The following is a 13667-nucleotide window of genomic DNA, read 5'->3' on the forward strand; positions in this document are numbered from 1 at the left end:
GTGAGTTCAAAATTTACTGGGTGACAAGATCCACCTGTGGCACTTGATAAAATGCTAGTTCCTGGGAACACTCTAGGTGTAAACAATCACTATCTTCAGAAGAAAAACCTAAGAATCTCCTTTTTTTTTTTTTTTTTAACCGAGTCTCGCTCTATTGCCAGGCTGGAGTACAGTGGCGCGATCTGGGCTCACTGCAATCTCCGCCTCCCAGGTTCAAGCGATTCTCCTGCCTCAGCCTCTTGAGTAGCTGGGACTACAGGTGCAAGCTGCCACGCCTGGCTAAATTTTTTAGTGTTTTTAGTAGAGATGGGGTTTCACCATGTTGGCCAGGATGGTCTCGATCTCCTGACCTCATGATCCGCCCACCTTGGCCTCCCAAAGTGCTGGGATTAAAGGCGCACCTGGCCAAGAATCTCCATTTTTAACACACTGCTGGTGATTCCAATCAGGCAAGTTAAAGATATAATGGTATACAATAAAGACGAGGAAATGAACGTAAATATAATGATTTCAAGTTAGCATCAGTTGTAAAGTTGTTTCAAGAAAAAGAAGACAGAAGACAAAAAATCAATTGAGGTAAGGCTGCTCTTTAGCAAGGCAAACACATTTTCAGAATGTTAGCATGGATGTCAAAAAATACATATGAGCTTTCTATCATATAAACAGTGCAGGGGACTCCCTCCCATGGCCTGACTGCGGTGAATTGTTAAGGTCCTCTCCAAGTAGGATTACTTAGTGAAAGAATCAGTCTTTCAGAAATTCATGCTTCTAACCAAGACAGTCTTCTTTGCAAGCAATAATGTAATTCATTCTCTGAGACCTTGGAAAAGGAGGAGGAGCAACTTCCCCAGAGCTTGGCGAGACAAAGCAAAGTGGCTGGCTGATTGTGAACCAATGTGGAAAATGTTATCACAACGGGAGGATAGAGAGCAGGAGGCTAAGAAATCACAGACCAGAGGAAGAAAAGGGGGAGTTAGAGAAGGAATGAGGCTCCATCAAGATGAGTAGGAAAGAAAAGTTTAATTCAGGATCTCTATCTCTGGGAAAGAAACAACCTGATGTTGAGATTCTCCTTAAAGTCTACAATTCCTATTTTCAACCTACACCCATAATTAGCCATTTCTACAAATTTGAACCTAACTAAATATTTTTTTCCCAAAAACGAAGGGCCTAGCATAACATGTTCACTTGGGAGAAGTCAGTGGAGCTAAATCAACCTTGAATGGTTAAATCTCCACTGACTATTTAGAAAAATCACGCTTTAATCCTATGAAAGGAGACATTGAAAATAGCGACAGAAATATGGCTCCTGAGCCATAAAATAAAGACAGGATAATATTTATCTTTGGTTAAAAGGGATTGTTCCTGTGAATTAAGGGCACTTTTCCAGCAGAGCACAGTGATAGAAGCTGCCAACACTTCAGAGTATGAAAATGCAGCTCTTGGGAAAGTTGGCATGGTGGTTGTTATCCTTGGAAGAATAAATGTCAGGTTTCTTACTGAGATCCTTCTAAAAGATTTATGCTCCAGAAAAGTGAGGTGCTCAGCCAATTCAATGGGCTCCAGATGGTCAAACAGCAGACAGGCTTTTCCCTTCTTGGATACTTTTTTCCTCTGTGTGACTCTTCTCATCCAGTCATAGGAAGGACTATAAAAGAAGAGTGAGTCCGGTCAACGTGTTGAAAGCCCATTTCGCTCAATGGAAGTGATTAACCTACTGACTCTGTAACTCTTGGCTTGCTTCCAGGGGCTTGTGCAAAATACATGCCCCGTCTTTCATATCTGAAGAGAAAACCACTGACCAATTGCCAATAGAACATAAACTTGGAGTTGTTTTTTCCAGATAGAGTAGGTTTTGCACTGATCCATCCAGAATCTCTTACTTAGTGTCTTTGTGACCAGCAAGGTCTGGATCGTACAGGAAAGGTTGGGGCTAGTATATAAATTTGGGAGTTTATCAGGATATAGATGGTGATTTAAGGCACATGGAAACCACTAGAAGCTGTGGTTCTCATACTTTAGTATAACATGAACTATCTGAAAAGCTTGTTATAAAGACAGAGGCCTGGGCCTCACTGCCAGAGGTTCTGATTTATTAGGAATGATCCTGAATAATATGTATTTTCACCAAACATGCCTTATAATTCCTGGGTCATTCACTATTGATTACTACTGAAGAAGTATTCAATAGTAATCGACAGTGGAAAAACAGAGTAGACTATGAATACACAACACACAAGAACATACATTTGCAAGATGGATAGCCATATTTAGGATCATCAAATAGTCTTCCCTGTGCAAAGTTACCTAGTTGATATGAAAGTGGCCTAATTGCACCAGTTACCTAATAACTGAGCTAACCAGCTCCCGGCACATCTATGGTCAACCGCCATAAGGTTGTTGTTCTGAGGCCAACCTCAGCAGCACCATGGTACAGAGCTTCTCAAGCTTGCATGTGAATCACCTGGGGATCTTTAAAGTGCAGATTCCAATTCAGGTTTAAGGTGGGGCCCAGAGGCTGCATTCCTAATGAGCTCCCAGGTGACGCCAATGCTGCTGGTCTGCAGACCACACTTTAATCAGTGAAGGCGTAAGAGACATTAACTAGATTCAGACTCAGTAACTAATACTGAGCATCTATTGCATGCCAAATGCTTTCATGTGCTATCTTATGTCCTTATTGGATGTTCATAATAATCCCATGAGAAAGGTATCGTCCACATTTTACAAATAAAAAAACTGAAGCTTGGAGAGATGAGTTGTGTCCCATACGGCTTGCGCTCACTGAAGCAAGGCTTTCCTCATAGAAGCAAACCTGGATTCAGGAGTGGGATGGACTCAGAACAAGTGGGGTGATCACTACTTCCTCCCCTAAGCGGTGGACTTATTGGGTGTGAAAGACCTCGGTGCCACTCTTACATGCTGGATATGTCGATGAGGCTGACGTGTTTTTCATATCCTAGTTGACTAGCTACTTCCCGAAATTCCTCAGTCATACGAATCAAACCAAGATCCAAATTAAACTCTGCAGGAAACTTCAGAATCCAGTACCTGAAAGGCATCAAATATTTTTGGCAGCTGGAAGATTGCAAGTTGGATATCTATGGAAACAATTGTACCATTTTACAGACTACATTTAACACCAAATCCAGGACCATCCAGGACCATACTTCAAATTAGCCATCTCCTGTCTCCAAACCCCCATCCATCACGTGGAGCCTGTCTCTGCCCTCCTTCAATCTAAAACCACTCCCACTCATAGCCTCTCTTTCAGTTGAGAGGAAACCCTTCCTTCAATTCATGGTGAGTAGATGGGAATGGGTGTGGTGAGGGAGTAGAGAAAATAAATCCACCCTTTCTAAGAGCTAGTTTCATTCCCTAATCACATTTACTACTACTTGATCTCTAGTCCAAAAGATAAAGATCCCCCCACCCCACCCAACAGAGAAGGGCCAATTTTAACAAAGTTGGTGGGAGGGGTATCAGAGTAGAGTCTGTAGTCAAACTAGGTCTGCAGCTTGGGGAAAAGGAAATTGTCCACAATTCCAGAACTAGAAACTACAACCATGCCAGAACCAGAAGCTACAAGAAATTAAATTTGTAAATATATTTACCTCATGAAGTAGCAGATCTTTAATCGAAATTCATTGCAGCTTTCTCCAGTGGCATTTCGATACGTAAACCAGTTAAAGAAAAAAAATCCTTGCACCTCGTTTCCTTTGCAGACACCTGCAGCTGTGCCCTCAATGTATACCAATTCCTAATAAGAGGACCATGCTGGGGACATTTGGGGTTATATAGACACTCAAATACGGACAGAAGTGGCCTCTGATGACTTCAACACTGAACAATTGAAACTTGATTTATTATAGCTCTGGAATGCATTGTTTTGGTCTGAAGAAGCCACTTACAGGATTAGTTTTGCCTTCCTCCACACTTATTAACCAATAACTGCCAACTGTAATTACAAATAGACTGGCAACTATACATAATTAAAATTGATAGTACAGAGAAACACTATATTTTTTTGAGACGGAGTCTCGCTCTGTTGCCCAGGCTGGAGTGCAGTGGCGCAATCTCAGCTCACTGCAAGCTCCGCCTCCCGGGTTCACACCATTCTCCTGCCTCAGCCTCCTGAGTAGCTGGGACTACAGGAACTCGCCACCATGCCTGGCTAATTTTTTGTATTTTTAGTAGAGATGGGGTTTCACCGTGTTAGCCAGGATGGTCTTGATCTCCTGACCTCGTGATCCGCCCGCCTCAGCCTCCCAAAGTGCTGGGATTACAGGTGTGAGCCACTGTGCCTGGCCGAGAAACACTATTTTAACCAAAAATATTTTGTATTTAGGATTAATGCCTTACACAGTTATGCATCACATAACGACATTTCAGTCAATGAAGGACTGCATATATGACAGTGGTCCGGTAAGATTATAGTGAGATTGAAAAATTCCTATTGCCTGGTGACATGGTAGCCAGCATAATGTTGTAACCCAGTGCATTACTCATGTGTTTGTAGTGATGGTGGTGTAAACAAACCTGCTGTTGTGTGAGTCATATAAAAGTCTAGTGTATACAGTTATGTACAGTATACGGTACTTGATAATGAGAATAAATGACTGTTACTGGTTTATGTATTTACTATACTATTTTTTGTTGTAATTTTAGAGTACTCCTTTTACATACGTAGAAAAAAAAGTTAAAAAGTTAACTGTAAAACAGCCTCAGCAGGTTCTTCAGGAGCTATTCCAGAAGAAGGGATTGTTATCATAGGAGATGACAGCTCCATGCGTGTTACTGCCCCTGCAGACCTTCCAGTGGAACAAGAGGTAGAGGTGGAAGACAGTGATATTGATGATCCTGAGCCTGTGTAAACCTAAACCGAGGCTAATGCGTGTGTTCGTGTCTTTGCTTTTAACAAAAAAAGTTTAAAAAGTAAAAAAAAAATTTAAATAGAGTAAGTTTGTAGAATAAAGAAATTAAGAAAGAAAATATTTTTTACAGCAGTACAATATATTTGTGTTTTAAGGTGTTATTACAAAAGGATTAAAAAGTTTTTAAAGGTTTATAAAGTATAAAAGTTACAGTAAGCTAAGGTTAATTTATTATTGTAGAAAGAAAAATATTTTTATAATTTGGTGTAGCCTAAGTGTATAGTGTCTATAAAGTCTACAGTATTGTACACTAATGTCCCAGGCCTTCACATTCACTCTCCACTCACTCACTGACTCACCCTGAGTGGCTTCCAGTCTTGCAAGCTCCATTCATGATAAGCACCCTATACAGGTTTACCACTTTTTATCTTTTATACTATATTTTTACTGCACCTTTTCTATGTTTAGATACACAAATACCCACCATTGTGTTACAATTGCCTATAGAATTCAGTACAGTCACATGCTGTACAGGTTTGTAGTCCAGGATCAATAGGCTGTATTATATAGCCTAGGTGTGTAGTAGGCTACAGCATCTAGGTTTGTGTGAATACACTCTGTGATGTTTGCATAATCATGAAATCATCGAATGATGAATTTCTCAGAACGTATCCCCGTCGTTATGCTATGTGTAACTGTATGGGTACTCTAATTTCTTCTTTAATATTTGAAAATGTCACTTTCAGGTATATTAATACTCAAGTTGTGTTATTTACTTGTAAGTGTCTTTATTCATATTCTTTTTAACAAATATTTATTGAGCTTGTGTATATGCCAGGCATTGTGGATATAGCATGAGCAAGGAATCCAAAGGGAGGAAAGTTTATAGAAATGTCCGTTCACAGGCAGTCTTCAACTTTCCACATTAAATGTTACTATGCCTAAATATCCCTTTTTATTTGTGTCTCATGCATTGGTGGCCATGCTAAGGGTGAGAATGCTGTTGGTGGGTACACTCTTTGGACAATGTCTAGATTGTCAGGAATATGGCCAGACTGAGTCAATGCCCTCCATCCTCACCTATGTTCCACACTTCAACAGCAGACTCATATGACCCTTGGACCACTGGGAGCTAGGATCTTGCTCACTTCCACAGACCTTATAGACTCTCTAATGTCCTTTCCTGCTCTGAGGTTGTGAGGAGGATGAAGAGAAGAAGCAGAAAGTGGAGGAAGCTTGAACTGAACAGGTGGACACCTACTGGCTCCAGAAGCCTTGGCATGCCCTAATAACACTGGACTGTGCCTCTCCCTCTGAGGCGGCACCTCTCTCTCTAAGGCTCCCCCTCCCTGTAGGGGTTCTCACTCATCTCCAGGGCCTCATGGGCTTGAAGAAGGCAGAGACTGCAGGCACCGACATTAGAGATTGTATAATAAGCATTGGCTCTCAGGGAATAGAACCTTTTACAAATGGGAGACTGCATTTTCAGTCATTTGGCTTTCAACCACTTTTCTGGACTGCATTATGTAGAGAAGCGGTAGACTGCTAAAAGCCTTCATTACGGAATGGTGTTTCTAACCACGTGGGATTTTTTTGTTTTCATTTCAGAAGAAAATCTAAAATTAGTATCAGTCAACAAATTATAATAAGCCCGCTAGAATGTTCATTGTGTCTTGGCAGCAAGGGGAGATGTGAAAACTAAATTGATGTTTGTGCCCAAGTGAGAGCATATTATTTTGGCTGTATTTCCATATGATTAAGCTGCATCCTCTATGCCCACCATTTTGTCATCCCAGAAGAAACAAATTTGGTCTTGAATCATTGTTAAATATTCTCTCATTGTTCTAATAACAGAAATGTTTAAGACAAGTTAGAAATATCCAGCCTACAGTTCCTGCTTCATTTTATATCTTAGCGATTATTTTCAAGTACAGCCAAAACATCCAGATGGAGAGTCAACTATCTGGTCTATCATCCAGATGTGTTTCGTCTAGACATCTATATATATTCACAAAAGAGCTGGATAACCGAAGACTATTTATTCATCTTAATTTACTGGCTTTGGATAGACACTCTATCTAAATACAGAGCTTGATTTATGATTGTAAAAATTACACAGTAGTTGAAAAGATATATGCAGAGAAGTTTTTCTGCCAATTCAGTGGAAGATAAATACCATCGGTGCATCAGTAGAACTATTCTTGGCAAATAACTATTATTCAGCTCTCCATTGTCATCTGTTAGAAAAATAAAACAAGAAGTGAGGAGATAACAGTGCTATTCTTTACTTTTTCTAACATCAGTAGAGAAGAAATAGTGTCATATGTCAAAAATGTTTCATAGACAAATGATCTCTCCTTTTTTTTTTTTTTTTAAGATGGAGTCTCGCTCTGTCACCCAGGCTGGAGTGCAGTGGCACGATCTCGGCTCACTGCAACCTCCACCTCCCTGGTTCAAGTGATTTTCCTGCCTCAGCCTCCCGAGTAGCTGGGACTACAGGCGCCTGCCACCACGCCCAGCAAATTGTTCTATTTTTAGTAGAAACAGGGTTTCACCATATTGGTCAGGCTGGTCTTGAACTCCTGACCTCGTGATCTGCCCACTTCAGCCTCCCAAAGTGCTGGGATTACAGGCGTGAGCCACCGCGCCTGGCCGACCAGTGATCTTTTACCTCCTACTTCGGCTAGTATTTCCCTGCAAGTAAAGGTGGGTGGGTCTTACCCTTCCTCTGGTCTACAGTTGACAGTTTTAATAAATGAAATTCAGGACAATCAGTTAAATTTGAATTTAAGAGAAATGATGATTAATTTCTGTATTGTAAGTATGTCCCAGGCATTATTTAGGTCATACTTACACTAAAAATGTTTGTCAGAAATTCAAATGTAACTGGTCATCCTGTATTCTATCTGGCAACCCTGCTCTGGTTTAACTCTGGTTTCTATAGTAATCAATTTAATAAATAACTACTCCCATGTGGGTTGACTTTCTTTGTGCAAGGGATAATCCAAAATGCTGAGGTGGATACAAAAACAACAACACGAGGAGCATACAGCTGAAAGGTGTATAATCTAATAGGAGATATGACGTGTATGAATGTAGAATGTAGTAAATTGTGCTACTCACATTCGTCTGAATCAAAAGACCAAGAAATAATTACTGACGCATATGCCATGTGCTATCAATGGGATGTGGGATGGGGGAAGAGGCAAGCAGCGTCCCTGACCAAAGAGACTAGGAATGGTACTATGAACATCTGAGAGGGCCCTGAAGCAGAATTTCAATGAAGAGAATATGACCAATGGATGGTGGTAGAAAGGTGCAGAGAATGTTCCAGAAACATTAAGTAGACAGTTTGACTGGTGTATGAGCTGTGGGCAGTAAAGGGAAAGAAATATGGAGGGCAATGAAACTGGAGAGACAGACCCGGGTCCATTCAAAAGGCCTTAAATACCAAGGTACAGAGACTGAACTCTGTTCCACAAGCAACTTGCCTCTGAGTAGAGGAAAATGAGAGCATCAAGAGATCCAAAAGAGATGAAAGAAGAAAAGGCTCATACCAAACATCTCAATGCAAGTGCGCAGCAGTTCATCTAATGTTGCTGCTTTCCCAAGGCCACTTGATCCCATGGTTATTTAGCCGTTGTCAAAAAACTAGAGACATTTTCAGCATCAGATAGACCATCTCCATAATCATGCAAGTCAGCGATGTTAGTGCCTAGTGGTGACTCGTCCTTAGTTGTACTTGAAGAAAACTCTAAAAAAAAAAAAAAAAAAAACAAGAGAAAGTTATTAGACTAGAGCTCAGACTCCATTACAGCATCACTTTCTTACCTGGAAAGATAATGACTTCCATAGACTGTATCTTTCTACAAGAAAAGTATCATAGTGACTGAGATTACATCAACCTTTATGATGCCAAAATACCTGCTAAGCTGTACCCAGGGATGGATGGTGCTTGGAGACCATGGAAATGTTCCGTTATATACCATCCCACTTCACAGCTGAAATTTTTTAATGCAATGTTTTATACTTTCCTTATATCTTTTTTTTGGTTTTTGTTTTTGAGACAGAGTCTCACTTCGTCACCCAGGCTGGAGTGCAGGAGTGCAGTAGTGCGATCTCGGCTCACAGCAGCCTCGACCTCCCGGGTTCCAGCAATTCTCCCACTTCTGACCCCCAAGTAGCTGGGACTACAGGCACACACCACCACTCCTGGCTATTTTTGGGGTTTTTTTTTTTTTTTTTTTTTCTAGAGATGGGGTTTTGCCATGTTGCCCAGGCTGGTCTCAAACTCCTGAGCTCAAGCGATCTACCTACCTCAGCCTTTCAAAGTGCTAGGACTACAGGTGTGAGCCACTGCGCCCAGCCACCTTTCCTCATATTCTTAAGTGATAAGATATTCAAGAATATTATAAATGTTACTTGGTTTAATATTAACAAAAGAATATCTAAGGAAAAAATTCTTAGAAGCAAATATATTTATAAACATCCTCAATGATTACATAAATATTCAACAACTATAACAAATTCTACTTGCCTAACTGAGAGTAAGATTATTCTTTGCAGTGGTAAAAATACTACTGTTAATTTATTGAACACCCACATTATGTACTATGCACCATTCCAAATGCTTTGCGTATATTATCGAACTTGACCTTCACAACAATGCTGTGAGGTAGTAATTATTATTCCCAGTTTACAGATGAGGTGATGGGATTCACAGTGATTTAGCAACTTACCCAAAACCATACAATTATTAAGGCCTAGAATCAGGACTCCACTATAAAATAAAGCTTCTGTGTTCCCTTTCTTCTTACTACTTCTACGAGCATGGATATCACAAACCATCATAGTTTTGCCTGCTAATCTAGTGTAAAGGGCGTCACTCCTCCACATCATCTCAGAAAGAAGATGTAAGACAGATTATCAGTTACAGAGGCAGAAGGAAAATGTGGGGGTGACAGCTATCCCATTTGCCAGCACCGTCATGGGGAAAACGTGATTGGCAATAGCCTCTTATAGTTGCTTACACTCAGAAGCATCGCTGCTGGATAGATATCATCACTTTATTTTATAGAGCAGGTCCTTGATGCCAGGTCCCCACAGGACTTGGAGCAGGAGGGAAGCTGTCATGATGTAAGACATTTATCCACTTTAGACATTTTAGTAGGTAAATGCAGCCATTGAGGATTCATCTCATGAGTTGTTTAAAGTCAATGTCTATTTTACTCTCGAACTTTATTTATTCAACTGGCAATCATTGAGCACCTGACCTATGCCAGGCACTTGGTTAGGTATTGAGGCTGCCAAGATGAACAAATCATTGTCCCATTCTTACCTTCATCAGGGTCATAGTCAACTTCAGAAAACAAACATGTGAATGAATAGGAAAAAATACCTAATGTCCATATGTATGGTTGTATTAGTTCAGTGAGACCACTGGAGTGACATTGGAATGAGTCTGTTCACCAGGCACATAACTCTGGGGAAAAAATGTTTGCCCTCTGTTCATTCTATGAAAGAACCAGATTCTTGTGCTGAAGGTACCACTCTTAGAACATAAAATAAAGGGTTATTTCAAGTGTTCAATAAAAACAGCAGAAACGCTGAATCAAACGCTCTCCCAATTCTGCTGCTCAAATGATTTGTGAAAGCAGATTATTAAAGTCATCTGGAACTAACTTTTTTATATATTTTAACAAAGTTACCTTATCTGTAAGGCCTTTCCTGACCTATTTAAAATAACGCACCTCTCAGCTCTCACCCACCTCTCACTTGGCATGTCCTACCGCCCTTCCTGGATTTATTTTTCTTCATAACACTTAACACCATCTGACAAACTATATATTTTACTTGTTTATTTGTTTTTAAATCTCTATAGTGCCATAAACATAAGCTCTGAGATTGTAGAGATTTTTGTGTTTGTTCTCTGGTATACTCCTTAACGCCTAAGGTTTTGCTTGTCACATAAAAGATACTCAAAAATTATTCACTAAATTAATAAACAAGTGGATTAATGGGTGAGGAAATGAATATCATGAAACTTGTCACAGGTTTGTCTTTGAATATGAGTATATTTATGTGAGTGTGTATAGATACCATACATTTTTAAGAGACTTTTTAAAGTTTGTTTACTAAATCAGCTTTAAGTAAACATCACTGGGACAAAAATTTCTGCCAGTTTTCTAAACTTAATAGAATCTGCCTATATTCATCATCAGAACTTGCCTTTTCCAAGACATTCTGGGACAGAACTTCTCTGATTCCTCTAATGTAAACTCTATCAGTACTCTTAAAAGTCAAGATTGAACAATTAACGAGTTTGATTACCTTCATGTGTATACAGACATTTTTTTTTATCCTGTTACTCACTGAACAGTAGACATATTACTTAGAACAAATAGGCCTAGACTAAACTGGTTTCTCAATTCAAAACCAAAATTATTCAGCTGAGCTGTCTGAGGAAGGTGCTGACATCCCCAGAAGGGGTTAGAGATAACCTGGAACCAAAGATTCATCACCATGTTTAGGGTTCTATTTCTGATCTGCAAAGAAACTGGCACATGATGGGCCAGGTGGGCAGGGCTACCAGGTTACAATCTGTTTCTGCAATCACTAGATGTGTCTGAGTCTCTGCTCCACCTTCTGTCACCTGCACATTTACCTGAGATCTCATTTCCTACGTGTGGACATTATTGTGTCTACAACTGCCTTTTTCAAAATAAGGCTTCTTTATTACAAAAGCAATATACACTTATTATTTAAAATAGGACATTAAGGAAAAAGTTATCCCTAATCTCATCAGCTAAAGATAACTCCTATTAACATCATAGCATGTTCCTTTTAGTTTCTCTAGGCATATTTAATTTTTATGAGAATTCTTACATAATTTATGACAATTTAAAGAAATACTTACCTGTTGTTTCCATACAGATACAGTTCCAAATCTGAAAGAATTTTAAGGGCAGTTAGCATCATTGGGAAATGCACAGAAGAAGCGGTCTGTAGAACTGGTTTATTCAACCTGAATGTTAAGTACTTTGGGGAACCTGACAAAAGAACAGAAAGAAACCCCCATATGGAATTAGATCACGATAACCCCAAAGAATCCACATTGTGTTAAGGCATTTTCAAAAACTTTGAGTTATAGGTGGTATTTGAGATTTTGTCTAAACTTCACCCACAACATCAATTAACAAGGGCAAATATTCAAAATAGTTATTTGGTAACACAATTTTTTTAACATCAAGTGAGCTTTTTGCAGCCTATTAAAAACCCACATATGCGACAAAACCAAGTTCTATACACATAGTGTAAACTACTATTTCATACAAATATACTTATATCAGTGGATTACTCATTAAGAATTTCCAAACATTGAAATGTTAGTAAATCCTTAAAACAGTCTGTGGTTGTGACACTGAACTCTGACCCTAAATCACTACTGATTGTCTCAACATGAATGTCAATGTTATTTTAGAGCAGGTTGTTCAGTCTCCCGATGGGGACTTGAGGAGTTGCTGTTCGTTTAGGACTTGCTGTAGTGTTGATAGGTACTCTCCGGCTGCCATGAAAATTATTGCTCTCCAGCATACACATTTTCTCCCAAGTCTGAAAGGGACACAATAAGCCCAATTTCTCCTAGGGTTTGAATTATTTCTAAAAGAAAAGTGTTATTTTTAAAGGCCAATAGAGTTTTGTTGGGCATGATTTCAAAGGCTATGATATGTTCCCGTAGCAAAAGGACGTTAATTAACATGACTTGTGAAGCCTCTATTGTCAAAAAACATCCTTCTGAGGTTGCCTAGGGCAATAAGAACTGTGCTCCCAATTTTAGAAATAATGAAAGGTAGCCAACTCCATGTAACTGTTCATTAACAGATATAAATGAGCATACCAGGCTCTTGACTCAGAACCTCTCCGTTAAAAAAAAATGGGTTTCAACTTTAGGTAACCGAATGGGGAAAGTCTGACTTATCTCTGAGTAAAATGTCATAATGCTGCGTACTTCACTAGACTGTTTAAGGAGTTAGTGAGGTCACGTAAAGTGAATCCATCACGGAGCCTGCAGAACGCTGAGTGCTCAGGGAAAGGGTCTCATTTTACCTGCACTACTTCTTCCCCTCCCGTATTAAAAGTCTTTTAAGTTGAGGCCTGAAGTAGAGGACCAATTTGTAGAAGCGAAAGGGAGAGAGGTGTTCGTTTAGAGAAGAGAAAAGATATTCGAAGAAAAAATACGATGACACTGGAGCACCTATTGGTGGGCCAGGCAGCCTCACCAGCAAGGGACTCCAATTCCCAAAGGTTCTCAAGCCAAAGTTAGGTCATGACTGTCAGAGATGTTGTAGACTAAATTCCCAGACAGTATCTAGGAAGTATGCCAAAATGACAGGGAAGCTTTCTCTTGGCTCTAGAATTGTAGGATTTATAAGGTGAAATATTGTAACTAGTAAGTATTCAACAAATCATTTTGAAATGATGTTGGCCACGTTAGAACTTTCAACGATTGTCTTGTCTATCACATTATCTCTATTCCAAGATAAAAGAATTTCTTGAAGATCCTTCCCTGCCAATGGCAGTTATTATCTTTATGCATAAATGACTACATAAATATCTTTACATTCACATGACCTCCATATGGAGACAAAAAGATTTCTCTAAATGACTAATCCTTCACGAATACAAGTGGTAATTGTTACAAACATTGAAGTCTTAAAGATTAATGCCAAAGATGTCAGCATTCATTGTTCTGGAAATATGCAAGCTTAATTTCCCTTTACCACCACAGACATG

The 13667-nt window shown here is 39.5% G+C and overlaps 1 protein-coding gene across 11 annotated transcripts in view; it reads right to left on the reverse strand.

Annotated features, from left to right (window-relative positions):
- RASGRP3 (RAS guanyl releasing protein 3) overlaps positions 1 to 13667 on the reverse strand; it is an 86444-nt gene that overhangs the window by 37927 nt on the left and 34850 nt on the right. For 6 of the 11 annotated variants that reach the window (XM_055251450.2, XM_063623742.1, XM_055251452.2 and 3 more), the window contains 6 exons: positions 11791 to 11923; positions 8432 to 8628; positions 7009 to 7111; positions 3615 to 3677; positions 2920 to 3051; positions 1501 to 1648 (listed from right to left, as the gene is read on the reverse strand). In XM_055251450.2, the coding sequence (XP_055107425.1) occupies positions 1501 to 1648; positions 2920 to 3051; positions 3615 to 3677; positions 7009 to 7111; positions 8432 to 8501 (516 nt within the window). In that variant the 5' untranslated portion in view covers positions 8502 to 8628; positions 11791 to 11923. Of the gene's footprint in view, positions 1 to 1500; positions 1649 to 2919; positions 3052 to 3614; positions 3686 to 7008; positions 7112 to 8431; positions 8629 to 11790; positions 11924 to 13667 lie in introns of all 11 variants that reach the window. The other 5 variants (XM_063623741.1, XM_063623747.1, XM_063623748.1 and 2 more) reach the window with 2 other exon arrangements.

Source organism: Symphalangus syndactylus, chromosome 18, assembly GCF_028878055.3.
Source record: "Symphalangus syndactylus isolate Jambi chromosome 18, NHGRI_mSymSyn1-v2.1_pri, whole genome shotgun sequence".
Lineage (NCBI taxonomy): Eukaryota > Metazoa > Chordata > Mammalia > Primates > Hylobatidae > Symphalangus > Symphalangus syndactylus.